The sequence below is a fragment of the Rhipicephalus sanguineus genome, chromosome 2 (genome assembly GCF_013339695.2).
Source record: "Rhipicephalus sanguineus isolate Rsan-2018 chromosome 2, BIME_Rsan_1.4, whole genome shotgun sequence".
Lineage (NCBI taxonomy): Eukaryota > Metazoa > Arthropoda > Arachnida > Ixodida > Ixodidae > Rhipicephalus > Rhipicephalus sanguineus.
In genome coordinates this window covers 193,462,688-193,483,163 of record NC_051177.1, presented here as the reverse complement: position 1 = coordinate 193,483,163, position 20,476 = coordinate 193,462,688, and the positions used below count along the sequence as shown (strand labels likewise).

Here is a 20,476-nt window from a genome sequence, read left to right as displayed (position 1 = left end):
GTGTCTGGTAGGAAGTTCCTTGTCGTTGCGCCTGATTTTGATAGGCTGCACATGTAAAACATTTTCATTTTTCCACCCATCAAGCAGTTCTTCGTCTGTGAGATCCACGAGGTCGTCGTCTGAGACTACACCTTTCACTGTGTTCATGGTTCGATGCGGTGTAACGCATATGGGCCAATCCCCAAACACTACTAGGTTGTTGAGTTTCTGGCACTGTGGTCTGTCCTTAACTTCGATTAATAGATCCCCGCTTGCCATTTTGGTGGCTTTGTAACCACTGCCAATGGCGTCAGTTAGGCATCTAGAGACCAAGAACGGTGAGATGTTGGTGGCTTTCTTTTCGGTGCTTTCGCAATGAATGACGTGGTATTTGGGGAAGTTGTCTTTCTTTTCCACGAGAGAATCTAGGCTTACATCGGTGCGCCACCTTTTCGGGGGGCGATCAACGGAGAAAGGGTTTGGTGATCCCATAAGAGGAGGTTGTTGTTCGGCAGCCATGCCAGCCGCCCACCATCGAGCCCAACGAGGGGACGCAGCGAGACACGGAAGGAAACGCGGACGTCAGCTGTACATGGCCACTATAACCAAATATGGTTTACCCTAGGTTGGATAACCACACAAGGTTAACCCTTGCCGCCAGGAAAAAGTGAAATAAAAGAAGAGGGGAGTAGACAGGAAATATCAAAATAAGAGAGAAAGACGAAGACGTGGGTAGAGAGAGAGAGATAGGAAAAGGCGACTGCCGATTTCCCCTGGGTGGGTCAGCCCAGGGGTGCCGTCTGCGTGAAGCCGGGGCCAAAGGGGTGTGTTGCCTCTGCCGGGGGGCCTTAAAGGTCCAATCACCCGGCGTCGGCTCAACCCCCAGGTTCCCCTTTTCCCCGGACACGGCAAAGCCACGCACGGCTAGGCGTGGGAGGGGGTCGAAACCCCCACGTTAGCTCGGGTCCGTGGTGTCGCTACACACCAAACGCCTGCTTGCGCAGACGCCCCTGCGGGGAGAGGCCCCGGAGTCTACTCGGTGCGATTGCTCTCGGAAGAGGCGGACACAAGTGTCACACCGAAACGGGGGCACGCGACAAGGCGTGAGCCACGACGTTTAAACTCCCTTTGCGGTAGCGCACAACGAAGTTGTACTGCTGCAAAGTCAACACCCAGCGCGTGAAGCGGCCCGAGGGCTCACGCAAGCGCTTAAGCCAGACTGGCGCCATGGGGTTCGTTTCCTCCACCAATGGCACTCACTCGACTAGCAGACAAGCTTCCGGCGAGCGAAATCTCGTGTGACGTGCCGTGCTTAAAGGCAACGGTAGCCACTACAAGGGTTGCAAATGGTTGTAGGGCACCGAAAGGGACGACCCTGTAGCCACCGCTTGGGGAGTCATTCACGATACCCGTGCGCGCGAGAAAGACGCGACTGAGAATCACGGGCAGCGAAAGACCAGGGAGATGCACAAAGCGCTGTCGGCGCGCGCGATTCTCCCAACGCACAACCAACCGCGAAGCACCGCACGATCAACGGTGCTCCTCGCGAGATGGAAGGCAATGTTTTACCCGGAGCTGCGCCGCAGTTGTGTGCAGCGGCTCCGAGGCACGCGCCGCCGTTCGAGGGTCGTGCGCCTGTATCTCCGCCAAGCACGCCAGAACCAAAGGGGCCAATAAACGGCACAGAGAAGAGTAGGGTTTCCGCACCGACATATGCATGATGCCTCACGCGACGGGCAAACAAATCGACAACGGAGCACGGTGGCTCGGATTTGCCGAAAGCGTCGCCCAAGCGCGCATAAGGAAAATGATCGTCGGAAAACGCGGCGACGGTGTCGCCTATGCGAGCTGGCTCGCGGACGACACTGTCAACCCGTTTACGCTCGTGACAACGACGGGCCAGCGAGCGTGTGAACGCCAGCACCATGTGGCCTAGAAAGGGACGCTCCGGTGCGGCGGTTTGGTTACTCAGCTGCGCTGCTAACCAAGGAAGGCCAGCGAGCGGAGACGACGCATTGGAGGGGCCCGAAAGCACGTACTCCGCGTGTGTCTCGAACAGCTGAGAAAACCCGAAACTGGCGAGGCTAGGACTGTAGTCCACATTCGAGCGGTCATCACCAAAGGAGGCCCCAAAGACGGGATCTCTCCCGGTGGCCGAGAGCCGAGGGCCGCTAAGGCGAGCTTACCTCGTGCTGCCGGCGTCGTCCGCATCGAACGAGAAGTCCGTCGCCACGGGATCGAGCAGGAACGAGCGCCTCGAGGGGGACTGCTCTGATGCCATGCCGAAACCAAGTTGGGCGCCAGTTATGTGGACCACGTTGGGCGCCAGTTATGTGGAGATAGGTTTGCAAGACGCTTACCCTACGAGGCGACCGGCAAGGGACGCGACGTTCTCCACTGCCGCAGCGAACAAAGACGCTACGGCCGCGTTCGCCGACTCCGGCACGGCACAGAAAAGGCACTCGAGGCAGGATGTCAACAAACAACACGGGTTTATTAACCCAAGATGCAGCACAGTACGACAGTCACGGGCTTGCAGGCCGTAAAGGGAACACCGCAAGACCGATCGAGTACGCTTGCCAGCGGCGCTACGACTATCACACAAAGGGCAGCAGTCGAGCACACGAACGAGAAGCCGCCTGCTAGAGCAGCGCGTCAACCTCTCGTGCTAGCCTGAGAGCATCTCCGCGGGCAAGCCAGGGCCCTACAGAAGCGAGCACAAGGGGGAAGGGGGTTGTCACTGGCGGCCAATGAGGACAGGCGTTGCGCAGTGACGTAAGCTAGCTTGGTGGCGTGAGCATGTGAGCATGTCCAGGCATGCCCGTACGCGCGCCCGCGCGCCGGGAAGCTGACGCATGGCTCGCACCAGACAAAGAGGCCTGGCGCTGCCGCCGTGGTCGCCATACTGCCGATTAACGGCGGTTCCCGGCGCTCGAGCAGCGCGGGGCCAATACGCGCGCTATCTGGGGAACGAGGCGCCAAAGGGAAGGGCGCGCTCGATTCCCACACGTTTCAGCATGTCGAGCCCACGTTTCATCCGTAGCAGTTTCCTGCCGACGTTGCCGTTTGCGCTGGGCTTCCCTAGCCCGGAGCTCGGGGTCCGCTTGCCGACGTTTACGTTGCGCTTCGGCGTGTCGAGCCTTCCGCTGCTCCACCCGCTGATCCGCGATCTTGGCAGGCGTTAAGGTATTACTGCAACTGGCGCCGACGTTGACGTTGGAACTTATGACACCGGCGCAGTGACTGAGCGTGTGTACGACCTAACGCGAGCGTTTTATCTAGACGAGGAGGGGGAGTAGAGAGGAGGTGTGGGGAGAGGGTTTGCGCATGCGCAGTAAGGGTGGTCACGCCGCACACCACCACCGGATTGAACTCCGCTCTAAGCTGCTTCGCATCTAAAACGCAGTTGCTGTCCTAACAATATCAAATTCACTTCTCGAAACGTTGGCCCGAGTTACAAGCCCAGTTCTGCGGCAACAGCTAGCGTATTTTACGGGAAAGCCACGTAATCATCTTCCACACGCATATTGTGACGGGCTCGAGACGTTGACGAAGGCAGCAGTCGGCGTGTCGAAGATGCAACTCTTTATTTGGCCGAACTTGTGGCCGGGAAACGGAAAGTGAAACTGTAGCGATACACACTGTGTACTGATAGCGGCGAACAGAGCGTCGGCCGTCGATAAAATGATCATGGCTGGGACGCGCCGTCTTTTATACATCACGCATGGAACTTTCCAGCCTTATCACTGGAGGTCGCGCAAGCTCTGGAATAATCTTGACTATTCGCGCCCTGCGCGCAATGTTAACAAAGATCTACTACAATCGCGAAGCTTCTCGAACAATGCGGCGCGGTCAGCGTCAAGCGTTTTCAGGTATTCGGGTTAAACCCGAATACATCTAAATAAAACAAGAAGCGGACGGGGCAATACGTAGGGTATCTGTTTTCATAAGCTCACCGAGCAACAGCGCACTCTCTGCAAATGCAACTTTTTAAACTAATACATAGAGCAATGCAATGTACAGGGGAGGGGGGGGTCAAAAGTTACCAGGCAACGCGAACGTTTCCACAACCAGGTCAGTTTCGCAGCTCTGCGCGCGTGCCGGCACAAGAGGCTGACGCGTGAACTAATGGCGCTGCTGTGCCATCTTGCTTCACATGCTGCGCCGCAAGTCGCGCCGCGCGCGTTGCTTAGACGCGACGCATAGCGCGTCTTCCGCGCTCGCTTATTTCGCGCCATTGTTTGTGTATTGTCGTCTCTCACGAAAGAGTTCTAGCATGTGACCAGGAACGCTAATGAACCATGTCATCTTGTTTTGCGCCGGGCTGCAAAAGAGGCTACAGAAATGACACCGATCACCATTTCTTTGAACCGCCGCGGGACACCGATGATTTTAAAAAGTGGGAACACATGCTGCGCCGCAAGGATAGACGGCTCACTCACAAGTCCAAGATATGTGAGCGACATCTTGAGGTTGACTATATTGTCAAATATTATAAGCTCATTATAAATGGAAATGACGTTCTTCTGCCTCGTGGAAAATGGGCGCTAGCGTCCTGGGCATTGCCTAGCATTGCCTCGCCTTTTCCTCGGGCTGCCAGAGCACATCCCGAAGCCAAATGTGAGGGCAAAGAGGTCGCTCAAAAACGGGCAGGGATGACTTCTCTCATGCCAGAAGACGGAAGAGTGCCCTCATCGAGTGGGTCGAGTGATTCTTGCGACGGTGCATCTGCGTCCATCTCAGACGTCACATCAGCCACACCAGTCGCGGTCAACGACGCGATGAACATCTTATTGCCTTCCGCGCATTGGCGCCAAGAATTAATCGATGACGCCGTGTCAGGAATGACGTGCGGTGTTTTCTACTGCAGAAATCTTGTGGCAGGGGAACTGCTGGTACAAAAAACTGTTATTGTTGAACGTGATGGCAGCTGCACTATCAACGGCTACAACAAAGTGCACAAGCAGCTGTTGTGCACTCTGACCACTGTCGCCGATTCGGAAAGTGTGTTAAAGGAGACAGACAGCCTGAACATCTGTGGAGGCATACAACCAGCCGAGAATGTGCCACAACCGCTCCTGTTCACCATAAACACTGCACAGTGTTTACAAAGCGGCCCACTTGATTTCGCTGTTTTTGCCTGAGAAGACAAATGCGAGCCAGAAAGCCTGCAAAAGTAATGAAAACCAGAATACAAAAGGTTCGCAATCTCTCAAAGAAGGTGGCCCGTGCGACTGCCGCAAAAAGGAAGAAAAGTGAGGAGGTCGTGACTTAAGCGAAAGCTTTCCACAGTTTCGAATGAGGGAATCGAAGATGCCCTTGCTAGAGTGTACTAGAACTGTCGAGTGGCGTGAACACTCCTCGCCGCCTGATGCCTTCCGCGTCGACCGTAGCGGCGGCGCTGCATTCGCTCGGTACTGAAGGCGCGCGGCGCCGCGCGCTAGAACTGCTGGGCGCGTCGGCGGCACCCGGCTAATCGGTACTATTACTTATTTTGTTGCGTGTCTATCATTATTAAGCGTAGGACTTGTCGTCGTAAGCCTTGATGGACGAAACTTCGAAGCTTTTAATGGATGCTTGCTTCGTAAATGCGTTTGAGAGATGCTGCATATCAGTTCTTGCAGCCGAAGTGACTCCTGCAGGGTACGCAAAATATAAAAATGAAAACGGGCTCATACCGACCATGAAAATTCACGATCTCGGTGTAATTGAGCCGAACTCATTGCTGGGCTAGTTACATTACTGTCAATTAACTAGACGCCGAACGACCGCCAGAAGAAAGAGACAAAGGAAACACAAAGGGCGTGCCTTATTCTGATTTCTTCTGTCCTAATGCTTTCTTCTGGTGATGATTCGGCGTCTAGTTTATTCAGAGTAACTGAGCTGCTCTATTGCAATTTAACTGTGCTCAGAAAGCTGTGTGCTGATATTCTGCCGAAAGCACGCCGAACATTTACCGCGCGTTGGCGAAGCTATGTGCACGGTGCGTATCTTTACAAATGCCCTGTGTAAATGTGACTTTTTCGACATTACGAGGGCTCTAAGGTATTGGAAGTCAATGGTAACTCGACCGGTACAAATAACGGTCGTCCTCAGGGGCGTTGCATGGATATTGTTATTGGCGCCGGGTGGGGAGGTGAGAGTTTACTGCCCGTATTTGTGCGTGTAAATATATATGCACATATATTTAAAACATAATATCGCAAAGCGCAGAGCACCACCGCCCCTCCTGGCTTGACTTTTGACACTTTACAGATAAAACAACGAAATTATAATAGAAAACATGCATTGTGAAAAAGACGTTGTTGCAATGGCATCGATAGGTCAAGAAAAATGCAATATAAGCTGTCCATTGAAAAGGAGAATATAGTGAATTTAGGCAGAATAACCGACGGGCTATATTTACATCTGCGCATTTTAAGATGCTTGAGATACGCCCTGATGCATGAACTTTGTGCCTTTGTGTCTGATGCATGACCTTTGCGGCGGCGGGGGGGGGGGGGGGGGCGCTCGAACGAACATTCGCCTAAAGTCCCTCTATCTTTTACATTCGCCCGACTTTAACCGCCCCCCCCCCCCCTCCCTGAAGGTGGACGCTGCGCACGCCTATGCGCGGAAGCACGCTGTTGAAACAAGATAGCCTTTCGGCATTAAAGAAACAGAGCAAAACTGGCAAAACTCAGCCGTCACTAATATAAATGTTGTGATAGAGTTATTTGTACTCAGGTTAGTCATGGAACAGTCGAACGCATTGGAGCTCATATAAGGATAAATGCTCTGGTATCGTAGAGACTGCCGGCAGAAGAATGGTAGGGTTTCGTCGCAGGTTTTTTATTTCTTCGTAGTCACTTATAGTGTAGCGCGGCTCAAAGTGTTGCTTGCACACCGCACAGCAATCAGTGAGCAGCTAGGTGCAAAATCCGATTGTCGCCTTCTTTGGGGGCCGGCATGCTCCAAAAAATCACAGCATATCCACGGAGTGAATGATGATGAGTGGGCGAAGCTGCGGAGGTTCATCGGTAAACCGTGAATCTTCCGTGTATTCTGCCCAGTACATCATCACCGACGTGAGATCGGGCGCGTTTATACTAAAGGTTCGATGAGTTATGACGACTTGCAGCTCACTTTAATTTTACATGTACGCTGTGAATTTTCGTTGTTTAGAAAACCATTGCTTTAGAAAACATCTGGCGTCTTTCGTTAAGCAGCTGGCGTCTTTTCGTTTTGCTTTAGAAACATCTGGCGTTCTTTCGTTTTGCTTTTACAAAACATCTGGCGTCTTTCGTTGGTTTATTTCATCAATCAACGGCGTTTTGAACAAAATTTTTATTGTTGAATCACGCACAGGAGAAATCTCACCAGGCACTACCTTGGAGGTAAACAATGGCTGCTAATGGGAATGAGAGACAGAAGAAGTCGGCTTTTAGCTAACACATTACACTTCTACTTCTACTAACGTTTCCTACTGGAACATGCCAATGGCTGCTAATGGGGAATGAGAGACAGAAGAATTCGGCTTTTAGTTAACGCGCACGTTGCGAATTTTTTATTGTTCAACAACGCACAGGAAAAATCTCCCACCGGCACCACCTTGGAGGTCAGCCACGGACTGTCAGCCTGCGTGCGCGGGCGTCCAGCGCCTCGCGGGAGGCAATGGACACAACACCGGCACCTCTGGTGCCTAAAGACCGGCGCAGCTCTATCGAGCGCGCCCCGAAAGGGAAGCAGAAAATCCAGTGTCCAGAAAAGGACTCTTGATAAGCCCAATGGTTCTCCAGTAGACGCAGAACACCCTCCTTTATTCTGTCATCATGGTTACACAGATAATGCAATGGAACGTGAGAGGACTTATTCACAACCTAGATGACATAACTGAACTACTCTGCAACCATAAGCCTAAGGTGTTCTGTGTCCAGGAGACACATCTAAATCCGAAACAATTTAACTTTCTACGACAATTCGCTATTTTCCGCAAAGACCGTGACAATGCTAATGCCTCGTCCGGTGGGGTGGCGATTATTGTAGACAGGTCTGTTGCCTGCCAACAAATCACACTTCAAACCGAGCTTGAAGCAGTCTCAATACGAGGGATTCTCTTCAATCGATTAATTACTATCTGTTCAATATATCTCCTACCAAACTGTCAAGTGAGCAAGACAGAATTTTACAGTTTAATTAACCAGCTTCCGGAACCGTACATTCTAGCCGGTGACTTTAACGCCCACAACAGCCTGTGGGGAGGCTCCCGCTGCGACGGAAGAGGCAGATTGATAGAAAATTTCCTAGTTAGTTCCGGTGCCTGTCTCTTTATTAAAAAGGAACCGACCTACTACAATACGCAGCATCACACACTTACTCCTCAATAGACTTGACAATTGGTTCTGCAACACTTTTTCCACATCTAGAATGGGATGTGATCAGAAATCCGTATGGAAGTGACCACTTCCCTGCAGTGTTAAAGTTAAGGGAGGAACAAAGCTATCTGCCACAGTTTCCTCGATGGAAGCTAGCGTCGGCTGACTGGAAGGGTTTTAAGGAATCATCTCGCTTGTCACGAGATTTCTTGAAGAATTTAAACATAGATGACGCAGTCACCTATTTTACTGCTTTTATCATTGACTCTGCACAAATGTTCATCCCCGAAACAAACGGTTATTCATCCAAAAGACGTGTTCCCTGGTGGAATGAAGACTGCAGAAAGGCGCGAAAGAAGCAAAATAGGGCTTGGGGCATACTACGCCGTTATCCGAGCGCTGAAAATCTCGTTGAATTTAAACAGGCTAAATCACACGGAAGACGTACTCGACGGCAAGCCAGGAGACAAAGCTGGCACAAATTTATCTCTGGCATAAATTCGTATACGCAGGAAAGAAAGGTATGGAATGGGCTGAGAAGGCTGAAGGGACAGGAAACTTATCCGTTGCCCTTGGTAGATGAGCAAGGAAACAGTTTGGAAGAGCAGGAAGATGCCATTGGTGCTCATTTTGAGAGCATTTCTAGTTCCATGCACTAAACCGAATCATTCCGCAAATACAAAGAAATCGAAGAATGCAAGGCACCCAACCGCAACTGCCAACAAAATAAGCCATATAACCGTCCTTTCAACATGGCCGAGCTGAGAGCTGCGTTAAATACATGCAAAAGCTCAGCACCGGGAGCTGACAGAGTCGTATACGACATGATTAAAAACCTCCATGCAGACACTGAGATGACATTGCTTGCGCTGCTTAACAATATTTGGGCCACCGGATATCTTCCTGCCGCATGGAAAGAGGCTATCATTGTCCCCATTTTAAAATAGGGCAAAGACCCATCTGTATTAACAAGCTACCGCCCGATAGCGCTCACCAGTTGCTTATGCAAGCTATTTGAAAAAATGATAAATCGCCGTCTGTTGCATTATCTTGAATCGAACAATCTGCTTGATCCACACCAATGTGGCTTCAGAGAGAGTCGTTCAACATTGATTGATGATGGTGTTTGTTGGCGCAAAGGCCAAGTGTGGCCAAAGAGCGCCAGCGCTATGACAAATGGAGTACGATGGGTTATGTAAGGGGGCTGTAAAGTGGCCTAAAACAAATAGCTTTATCCAAGCTTAGAAGATATAGAGATTAAAATTATGACAATGGCGCGTGAGGTGGTTGATGATTATGGGCTGTATGGCAGATAGTCATAATGGGGTTCATAAAATTATGCACGTGGCACCGATACCTCAGCTAGGTCCTTGCGCGCAAGGGCTAGGAGGTAGGTGCTTCCCTTTAAAACTGCTGCAGCAGCAACCTCTCTCAGGAGGTCGCGCTGCTGTCTCCTGCGTAGATGACTCGAAAAAATTTAAGTTCATTGAGAAATGCTAAAAGTGACTCTGTTTTGAAACACGGCTCATTCCCGATGAACATTGCAGGATGTAACGGCAGATGCTGGCGAAATGGCAATGGAAAATGCTTTTTCCTGTGTGTCTCCAGCTCATGGCATTCCAAGAGGACATGGAGAACAGTGAGAGACTTGCCGCATTTTTCGCAGGTAGGTGGTTCAGTGTCGGTCAGCAGGTAACTGTGTGTGCTATACGTGTGACCGATCCTTAGGCGGCAAAACATAACTTCTGTTCTCCGTGTTTTTGACATTGGTAGCCAGTTACCTATGTGGGGCTTAATTGTGTGTAGTTTGTTGTGTATTTCTTTGTCCCATTGTTGCTGCCAGTAATTCCTTAGCCTTTTCCTTATAAATGATTTCAAGTCTATTGCCGGGAGACTAAAGGAGTGGTTGCTCGCTCTTGTTACCGCCATTCCCGCAGTTTCATCGGCAAGGTCATTCCCTTTTATACCTCTGCGTCCAGGTACCCAGCATACTATGACATGCTGGTTTGACATGTATGCTGTACACAGGGCGGCATAAAGATTATTTATTACAGGATTTTTACTTTTCCGGAGACACTTTAAAGCTTTGACCACACTAAGGGAGTCGGTGAAAATTACGGCCTTCTCTATTTTTGTTTTAGTGATGTGCTTTACAGCTGATAGTACTGCATAAGCTTCAGCAGTGAAGATAGTTGTTTCCGCATCCATCACGTTCGATTCAGAGAAGTTAGTGCCAAGAGCTGCATAAGATACACCAGTTTGTGACCTTGACGCATCTGTGTAGAACTCCGAGCAGGAATACTTACTCTGAAGTTCAAGAAAGTGCATTGTGATATGTGCCTGTGGTGCATGTTTCGTCACCTCAATAAAAGATGTGTCACAATCAAGAACTTGCCACAGCCACGGTGCTAACGCGTTTGCAGGAGCCATGAGACGATGTTCTAGAAGGCCAACATCCATGAGATGGCAGAGGCTCCTCACACGGAGTGAGAAGGGCTCCCGGGCCGTTCGGCGATTCTGATAGAGGGTGGTACATGTGGTATCATTAACGACTTTATAACATGGGTGTTGGGGGTATGCATTTACCTTCAGGAAGTATTTGAGGCTGGAGTAGGTTCTCTGGAGATAGAGAGGCCACTCATCCGATTCAACGTAAAGACTCTCTACTGGGCTAGTTCTGAAGGCACCGGTTGCAAGGCGGATACCAAGGTTGTGAACGGGGTCTAACATTTTTAGGGAGCTGGGTGAGGCAGACTGGTATACTACAGCTCCATAGTCAAGGCGTGAGCCTACGAGACTCTTATACAAGCTCAGAAGGCATCGTCTGTCACTGCCCCACGCTGTACGCGCCAAAAGTTTGAGAACGTTCATTGCTTTCAGACATTTTGCTTTTATGTGTTTGAGGTGCGCGATAAATGTTAGTTTTGAGTCGAATATGATGCCAAGGAATTTATGCTCAGAGCTCACTGATAGTCGTTCGCCACTGATCTCTATGCTAGGGTCTGGTAATACTCCCCTCTTCCTTGAGAACAGAATACAGGTACTTTTTTGGGGATTTAACTTAAATCCGTTTGCATCTGCCCACTTGGATACTTTGTTCAGAGCAAGCTGCACTTGCCTCTCGCAGATAGCGATATTGCACGACTTAAAACCAAGTTGCACATCGTCCACGTAGACGGAGTAAAAGACTGTGCGAGGTATCACAGTGCCCAAGGAGTTCATTTTTATGATAAAAAGAGTGCAGCTCAGCACACCACCCTGAGGTACACCTGTCTCCTGCGTGAATGGTCGTGACAGCGAATCACCTACTCTTACGCGAAATGTCCTGTCGGACAGATAACTCGCAATAGTGTTTAGCAAGTTGCCGCGGACACCCATGCCGGACAGATCACGAATAATGCCGAAACGCCACGTGGTGTCGTATGCCTTCTCCATGTCTAAGAACACTGACAAGAAAAACTGCTTGTGTATAAAGGCATCCCGTATGATCGCCTCTATGCAGACAAGGTGATCTGTTGTGGATCTACCTTCCCTGAAACCACATTGGAGGGGGTCTAAAAGATTGTTACTTTCAAGGTAATGAAGAAGGCGCCGGTTTACCATTTTTTCAAAGAGTTTGCAGAGACAGCTCGTCAATGCTATGGGCCTGTAACTATTTGCCAAAGAAGGGTTCTTTCCTTCTTTGAGGATGGGGATAACAATAGCTTCTTTCCAAGCAGACGGAATAAGGCCTGAAGACCATATCCTGTTGTAAAGACAAAGGAGTGTTTTCTGGGTTTCTGGGTGCAAATGTTGTAACATTTCATATACTATGCGGTCAGAACCGGGGGCAGATGTTTTACAACAGTTAAGGGATGCCTGAAGCTCTGCAAGGACGAATGGTCGGTTATATGCTTCGCTGTTTGTACCTTTTCTTTCTATTGGCAGTTGTTCTATTCGTGTTTTATATGTTTGAAATGTCTCTGAATAGTTCGACGAACTAGATATATGTTCAAAATGTACGCCCAGAAAATTTGCCTGGTCTTCTAAGGTGTCTCCTTCAGTGTTTACCAATGGTAGTGAGTGTGGTTGGCGGCCTCTTATTCTGTTCACTCTATTCCACACCTTTGCCTCGTCTGTATAGGAATTGATGCTTGATATAAATGCTTGCCAGCTCTCTCTTCTAGCCTGTCGGCGCGTTCTCCTTCCTTGAGACTTTATTTGTTTAAAGTTGACTAAATTTTCTGCAGTAGGAGAATCGCGGAGCAAACCCCATGCTTTGTTTTGATTCTTACGGGCGCTCCGGCACTCGTTGTTCCACCATGGTACACGGCGTTTGCAGGATGATCCATTTGTTTTAGGGATACACCTAGATGCGGCAGCGATAAGAAATGCGGTGAAGTACTCAACAGCACCGTCTATACTTAAACCACGTATTTCAGCCCATTTTAACAGAGTTTCATTTAGGAACTGCTCCCAGTTCGCTGAGTCCACCTTCCATCGAGGGGACTGAGGGGTATGTTCATTGGATTCCGATGTTTGCAGAGCTATCGGGAAGTGGTCGCTCCCGTACGGGTTTTTAATTACATGCCATTTCAGATCAGGTAGAAGAGTTGGAGAGGCAATGCTTAACTCTATGGAAGAATATGTTTTATTTGCCAGATTATAGTATGTAGGTTCTTTTTTATTCAATAGACAAGCGCCGGAGGTGAACAGAAACTGCTCCACCAAACGACCTCGTGCATCGCATCGGGAGTCACCCCATAGTGTGCTGTGTGCATTGAAGTCTCCAAGAATAATGTATGGTTCTGGTAGCTGATCTATTAGAGATTGAAATTCCTGTTTTTGAAGCTTATGGTGTGGGGGAATGTAAATAGAGCAAATGGAAAGAAGCCTATTCAAAAGTACCGCTCTAACAGCCACTGCTTCGAGAGGGGTTTGTAGATGTAGCTGTTGACACGCTATATTTTTTACCACTATAATCGCTACTCCACCAGACGATGCCAGAGCATCATCGCGGTCTTTACGGAAGGCAGTGTATTGGCGAAGGAAGTTTGTGTGTTTTGATTTGAGATGGGTTTCCTGTACACACAGCACTTTTGGAGCATGCTTATGAATGAGTTCCTGAACGTCATCGAGGTTTCTCAGAAGACCTCTCACGTTCCACTGTAAGATTTCTGTCTTCATATTGGATATAAAATAGTGCTGTGTGTACGGATTAAAAAAGCTTGGTACTTATGTAGCAGGACCGTCACCCGGCCCCGTTACGGGTTTTTTGGCTTTCCTGGCGCGGTCCTGAGAGCCGCGCCGGTCCTTCGGCCCAGGAAGTGCCGGAGTTGTCTCCATTACTTCCTGGGAGGCACTGGATGCCCGCGGGCGCGGGCCTTTTGTTCGTGTTGGAGACCTCGCCTGACGAGGCAAAGTCTTGAGACTCGACGACCCTGGAGTCGCGAGGCTCTGTGGCTGAGTGGGTGGAGCAGCCTTAGCTACTGCCACCACGGGGGCGGGTGCCATAGCCAACGGCTCGCTGCTAGCGGGTCGTTGGTGAGGCAGAGGCTGGTGCGGTGCTGCCCCCTTGCGCGCCGCATCAGCATAGGTGTTAGTGTGGAATGGCGAACACCTTTTGCGAGCTTCTCTGAAGGAGATGTTCTCGCGGACTTTTAGACTGATAATTTCTTTTTCCTTTTTCCAGTTTGGACATGATCGAGAGTATGCGGCGTGTGCACCGTCACAGTTCACACAGTGAGGTGCAGCGTCGCAATTGTCAGAGTCGTGGCCTTGAGCTCCGCATTTTGCGCAGGTGGGTCGACCACGGCAGCTTCGAGAGCCATGGCCGAACCTTTGACACTGAAAGCATCGGCGAGGGTTTGGTATGTAGGGTCTGACTGGTGTTTTTGTGTACTCTGTTTCTATGGTTTGTGGCAAGTCGCTGGAATTGAAGGTTAGTATCAGGTGTTTTGTAGGGATTTCTTTATTTTCCCGTCGGATGACTATGCGCTGTACGTTCGTAACATTTTGGCCCTTCCAGCCTTCGAGGAGCTCGGCTTCAGACAAGTAGATAAGATCTGAGTCAGACACGACTCCGCGTGCTGTGTTCATAGAACGATGTGCTGAGACTGTTACAGGAGTTTCTCCGAATGCCACAAGCTTGTTCAGTCTGGTGTGCTGTTCGCTATCACGGATCTCTAGGAGGAGGTCTCCGCTCGCCATTTTTGTTACCTTATAGCCCGGGCCAAGGGTGTCAGTTAAGCCTTTTGCGACAACAAAGGGAGAGAGAGTTCTGGCTGGTTTGTCAGCTGTTTCGCTGTGAACTACATGAAATCGGGGAAAGGTCTCTTTGGGTTTGGAAAAGATGTTCAGTATTTCATCGGTGCGCACCCTCTTCTGAGGGTGACGATCAAGGAGTCGGGGAAATGCAGGAGTTTGCATACTTGCATAATGTACTTCGGCAGTAATGGCGGCCACCCACCACGGAGCCCAACTAGGGGATGCTGCAGATCTTATAGTGCTGCAGGCACCAGCCGTACATTACCACTACAACCAAATATATTATGCTCAAGGTAGAGCACATACACAAGGTTAACCCTTGCCGCCAGGAAGATTGGAAGAAATTGGAAAAGAGGAGTAGACAGGAAAGATTAAAAGTAAGAGAGAAAGACGAAGATGTAGGGAGAGAGAAACAGGAAAAGGCGACTGCCGATTTCCCCTGGGTGGGTCAGCCCAGGGGTGCCGTCTACGTGAAGCCGGGGCCAAAGGGGTGTGTTGCCTCTGCCGGGGGGCCTTAAAGGTCCAATCACCCGGCATCGACTCAACCCCCAGGATCCCCTTTTCCCCGGACACGGCAATGCCACGCACGGCTAGGCGTGGGAGGGGGTCGAAACCCCCCCGTTAGCTCGGGTCCGTGGTGTCGCTACACACCAAACGCCTGCTCTCGCAGACGCCCCTGCGGGGGGAGAGTCGTTCAACAATCGACCACCTTGTTCGCATTGAGGCTAACATACGCGATGCATTTGTTCATACGCAGTACTTCTTGGCAGTGTTTCTTGACCTCGAAAAGGCATATGACACCACGTGGCGCTTCGGAATTCTACAGGACCTGTCAGCAATTGGTATCCGTGGAAATATGGTAAACGTTATCGAAAGCTACTTAAGCAACCGTACGTTCCGAGTAAGAATCGGCAACGTGTTATCTAAGCCATATGTGCAGGAGACTGGGGTACCACAAGGTGGAGTACTAAGTTGTACGCTCTTTGTTGAAAAAGTGAACTCCCTGCGCAATTTTATCCCACATAACATGTTTTATTCCATATATGTGGATGATGTGCAAATAGCGTTTAAGTCATGTAATATCGCTATCTGTCAAGGACATATCCAACTGGGCCTCAATAAAGTATCAAAATGGGCTAATCAAAACGGGTTTAAGCTTAACCCCCAGAAAAGCTCTTGCGTCCTTTTTACAAGGAAGAGGGGTCTAGTTCCAGAGCCTCACATTGAGCTTTACGGGCAGTTACTACCTGTGAGCAGAGAACACAAATTTTTAGGTCTAATACTAGACTCAAAACTCACCTTCCTTCCCCACATTAAGTACCTTAAAGCTAAATGTCTAAAAACTACGAATATAATCAAAATACTTTCACACACGACATGGGGCAGTGACAGAAAATGTCTACTGAATCTACACAAAAGCCTTGTAAGATCACGTTTGGACTACGGTAGCATTGTGTATTCCTCTGCGGCACCAAGCGCCCTGAAGGTATTGGATCCGGTCCATCATCTGGGTATCCGCCTTGCCACCGGTCCTTTTAGGACTAGTCCCGTCCAAAGCCTCTATGTTGAATCCAACGAATGGTCACTCAATTTCCAGAGGCAATACCTTAGCGTTGCATATTTTTGGAAGGTGAATGCAAATATATATCATCCTTATCGCTCTGTCATTAATGACACTGCATGCGCAGCCCTTTTTCATAACCGCACTACAGCTAGAGAGCCCTTCTCATTGCGCGTGAGGAGGCTCTGTGAAGACATGAATGTCCCAATTTTACGCATCAGCTAATGGCACCAGCGAACCTTCTACCGCCCTGGTCATGGCAAGAGATAGACTGCGATATGACATTTGTCGAAGTTTCGAAACGTGCCCCAGAGGCGCATATCCACATGCATTTCCTTGAACTTAAAGAGAAATATGCTTGCCCAGCATTTACCACTGACGCGTCCAAGTCGCATGCCGGTGTAGCATATGCAGCGATTGGCCCGTCATATTCACAATCGGGAGTTATGCACCCGGAAACGAGCATCTTTACAGCATAGACCTTCGCTCTGTTAACTGCCGCAAAGCACATAAAAAGCCTTGAGTTAAAAAAGGCAGTAATATTTACTGACTCTCTAAGCGTAGTTAAAGCCTTAGTAAAAGTCCAAAAGCACAAAAATGCAGTAGTTCACAATCTGTACTCTGTTTTATGCGGCATGTACGTGTTAAACCAGCGCGTCACTCTGTGTTGGGTGCCGGGCCACAGGGGGATTGAAGGAAACGTCCTTGCCGACGAACTTGCTACATCAACAGGGATGAAAGGTGGCAACACTTCCTTAGCGGTGCCTGTTACAGACTTGAAACCACTCCTTCGCAGTAAACTTAGAAGCTGTTGGCAGAACGTGTGGGACAGAGAAATATCAAACAAACTTCACTTAATTAAACCCTATTTAGGTTACTGGCCATCAACGACGAAGTCCCGTAGACGTGAGGTCTTGATCTGCCGCTTAAGAATAGGTCATACCTATACTACCCATAACTACTTGCTGACTAGTGAGGACCCTCCCACCTGCAATAAATGTGGTCAAAGGCTTACAGTTCTTCACGCTCTCCTAGAGTGTCGGCAAGTTGAACCTGAAAGAAAAAAGTATTTTCAGCAGGCTTACCGAGAAAACATTCCCTTGCACCCAGCAATGTTCCTCGGAAAAGATCCAATATTTGACAGACACAGTCCTGAATTTTGTTGACAGAACTACTACACTGCATATTATTAGTCCTAAAAATACGTAGCACGGCCTACCTTGAGAGGCCGCTGCTGCGATGATTGTACACCTCATAGCACGTACTCGTCGCCCTTGTCTCCAAGGGCCCTGACGAGGCATGAAGTGCTACCTTCATACGAATCTCCTTTGATAAGTTCATTTATGCATACCATATTAGCACACTTATTGTATGTCTCAGGAATCATAACATTCTTTTAACAGATATTTATGTCTTACGCACTTTACAGCAAACGTTTTTAGGCTCATATACAGCCAACGTTACACACTGCCATTGTCATTGACCGCATCATCTCCTACACATCAAATACCTTTTGACGCTCTTTGGCCATCATTGGCCCTTGCGCCACAAAACAACACATATCATCATCATCACCTAGTTTGTACTTTTGGGAATAACTTGCCACTTTTTTGGAGAGATTACGTGAGAAACTAGTGTTAGTCCTCATTAAATTAGATTTTATAAATGGGGGTAATAAAAACCTATTATTACACAAAAGCAGCCTCATAAAAGTCCCATGTGTATGTGCTGCATTTGCCCATATAGGAGCTCCCCATCTCCATTCAGCAGTACGGAGTTGGAACTAGGCCTTCATGCAAGTGCACTTGGGACACCACCACGTTTCGTCAGCGATGATAGGTAGGGTAGTTGTTTTAGAAATCGTTAATTGTGGTAATTTAAAGGCGCATGAATACCCCATTCTGGCCTAATGAGTTCTATATTTGCAGCCTAATGCCCATTAAAGTCCTAATTATAGTTGGACATGTTCAACGCATCAGGTCGTGTGAGCAGAGGTTGGATACGCTTGGTATATATAGCCAGCGACGGCGGCCAATTCCTCACTTTAGAGACCAGCGCGCTCACCATGCCGCAGCGAGCAGCTTCGGAGTGGCGCATGCGCACTGTCTTCATTTAACATGTCTGCGGCTCCGCGTTTTTCGGTTGAAACATACACCATTTTCTCTTTCTTTGCTGCTCAACCCATGCCTTGGTTGATAAGCGTGCATTTTCTCGCTCTCTGCACTGTTTGGCTTAAAATCGGAAGCACCTTTCCTCATAAGCATTGCTTTAAATGCTCTAGGACCCAGAAAATAGCAACAGAGATTGCATCGGAAACAAAAGCGAAACATCTATGTACATACGAGAGTGCATTCCGAAGGCTTCCCAGGCGATTCTTTTTCTCTCCTAGTCGCAGCAGTTCGCAAAGTCTACACGCACATGTGATCTGTAATTCCTTCGAGCTGACACAGAATGATTGTGGTCGTTAATCAGCGTTGAGTAAACCACAGCCGCACTTTTTAAACGCGCCCCATGCGCTGCCATTTTGCCACTGCCGCACTCGGTGCATTGTGGTCTAATGCCAGCGCGTGAAATAGGAACACGCTTTATCTCTGCGGCGGCAGCGACAAGCACGCCAAACTCTGCCGGGAGCGGCTACACTGTGACGCCACACTATATGTTCTTTACTTTTCGCCCGCGTAGCTTAACCATGTCGCATGTACGCGCTACGCTGGACTATATCTAGCCCTTAAACAAATCCTTGAACGCTGTACTGATAATTTTTCACTTTTTACAAGCTGTAAGTACGTCCTGCATGCAGTGTGGATATATAATTGAGGCTTATGCATGTTTCTCTAGGGAATTCTGAACACACCGTTGCGGTTGGAAATTCATTCTTGGAAGCTGAGCATTGTAGCTCATGCACTGTTTTCCATAACTAGGAATAGTACAACCTTTCACACTGTTTTTGGCATAATGCTTCCTCAAAGACATTTCTCACTGCATCACAGTAGTCAATAATTGGACAAATCGCGAGTTTGATGTAATGGTGATTGACTGTATATTTATCCCAAATACATTTGCAAGATTTAGAAGCTCTGAAACCTTTATTCAGATATGATCATGGCGGCCGCCAGCCTGCATTCACATATGTGCACATGACCATTTTCTTGGCAGTGTCTGGTATATCATTTTTATTCTAGTTGAGCACATTCAATAGGCAGCCACTATGCTGGAGATCAAATGCGGTTAATTGATCCACGATTAATGTGTGTTATGTTTTTTTTTCACCATGAACAAGGCTTCTAAAATAGTAATCTTTTCAGCCCCCAGAGCCCACAGATCACACCTGCACCTCCTCTTGAAGCAGAGTAAGTGTTTTTAGTTGCTGAGTTCTTCATATCTAAAATAGTCATTGTGCCTGCATTGCTACTGATTGATGACATATTTGCGAAAACTAGAAGCTCTAAAAACTTTTTCAGATGTGAACAGGGAGGCTGCCAGTTTGTATTAATGTATGTGCTCATTACCATTTTCTTAGCAGTGTCTGGTGTTTCATTTCTGTTCTAATTAAGCATACTTCAACAGGCACTTGCAATCCTGGGAGGCGAATGCACAAATTGGTCCACCATTATTATAAGTGTTTCTTTTTTTTTACCAAAGACAAGGCTGCTAAAACAGACAGTTTGCAGGCACCAGAGCCAACGGAGCTTACCTGTACCTCCTGTTCAAGCAGAGTAAGTGTATTACGTTGCTTATTGTGCATGCACTGTGTATTGATTGCAGATATGTTTGCAAGGCCTCAAAGTTCTAAAATCCTTTTTCAGATCTGAGCACGGAGACCGCCAGCCGGAATTCATGTGAGTGCTAGTTACCATTTTTTCGCATCGTCTAGTATACCATTATTGCTCTAATAAAGCACATTTCAACAGGGAATCACATGCACGTCATGGATCGAGTCTGCAAATTGACGCGCCACAAATGTGAGTTATGTTTTTTCTTCTTTTATTGCGATAGCAATTATATGGACAGTCTCGGCTGGATTTTGCCGTCGCCGTCGCCGCCGTCATGCACCGTATATGTATAAGTATGTATATATATATATAAAAGCCCCAAAGAAAAGTAATTCAGAAAAATGCTCCCGAAGCGCGGAATCGAACCAGGGACCTCTTCCTCCGCAGCGAGTGGCGCTATCCACTACGCCACGAAACGCAGATCCTCCACGTAGCTTACGGCGAGCGTTATATACACACCCTTTACCGCTCGAAGGACTCAGAGACGGCTGCGCTTATAAGCGTTTCTTCATTACCAGCGAGATGGCGTTAGAAGCTCGACAGGCGCATTTAAAAGTCGTCGG

General features: G+C 48.7%; 1 protein-coding gene across 1 annotated transcript; it reads right to left on the bottom strand.

Moving 5' to 3' along the window:
• Positions 1–13,547: 13,547 nt before the first annotated feature.
• Positions 13,548–14,522, bottom strand: LOC119382126 (uncharacterized). Its single transcript, XM_037649857.1, has one exon. It carries the CDS (start codon positions 14,520–14,522, stop codon positions 13,548–13,550), a length of 975 nt encoding a protein of 324 aa, XP_037505785.1.
• Between the last annotated feature and the right edge of the window lie 5,954 nt (positions 14,523–20,476).

Excerpts from the sequence above, each read along its gene's own strand:
- LOC119382126 (XM_037649857.1), bottom strand. The coding sequence starts at position 14,522 with ATGGCGAGCGGAGACCTCCTCCTAGAGATCCGTGATAGCGAACAGCAC.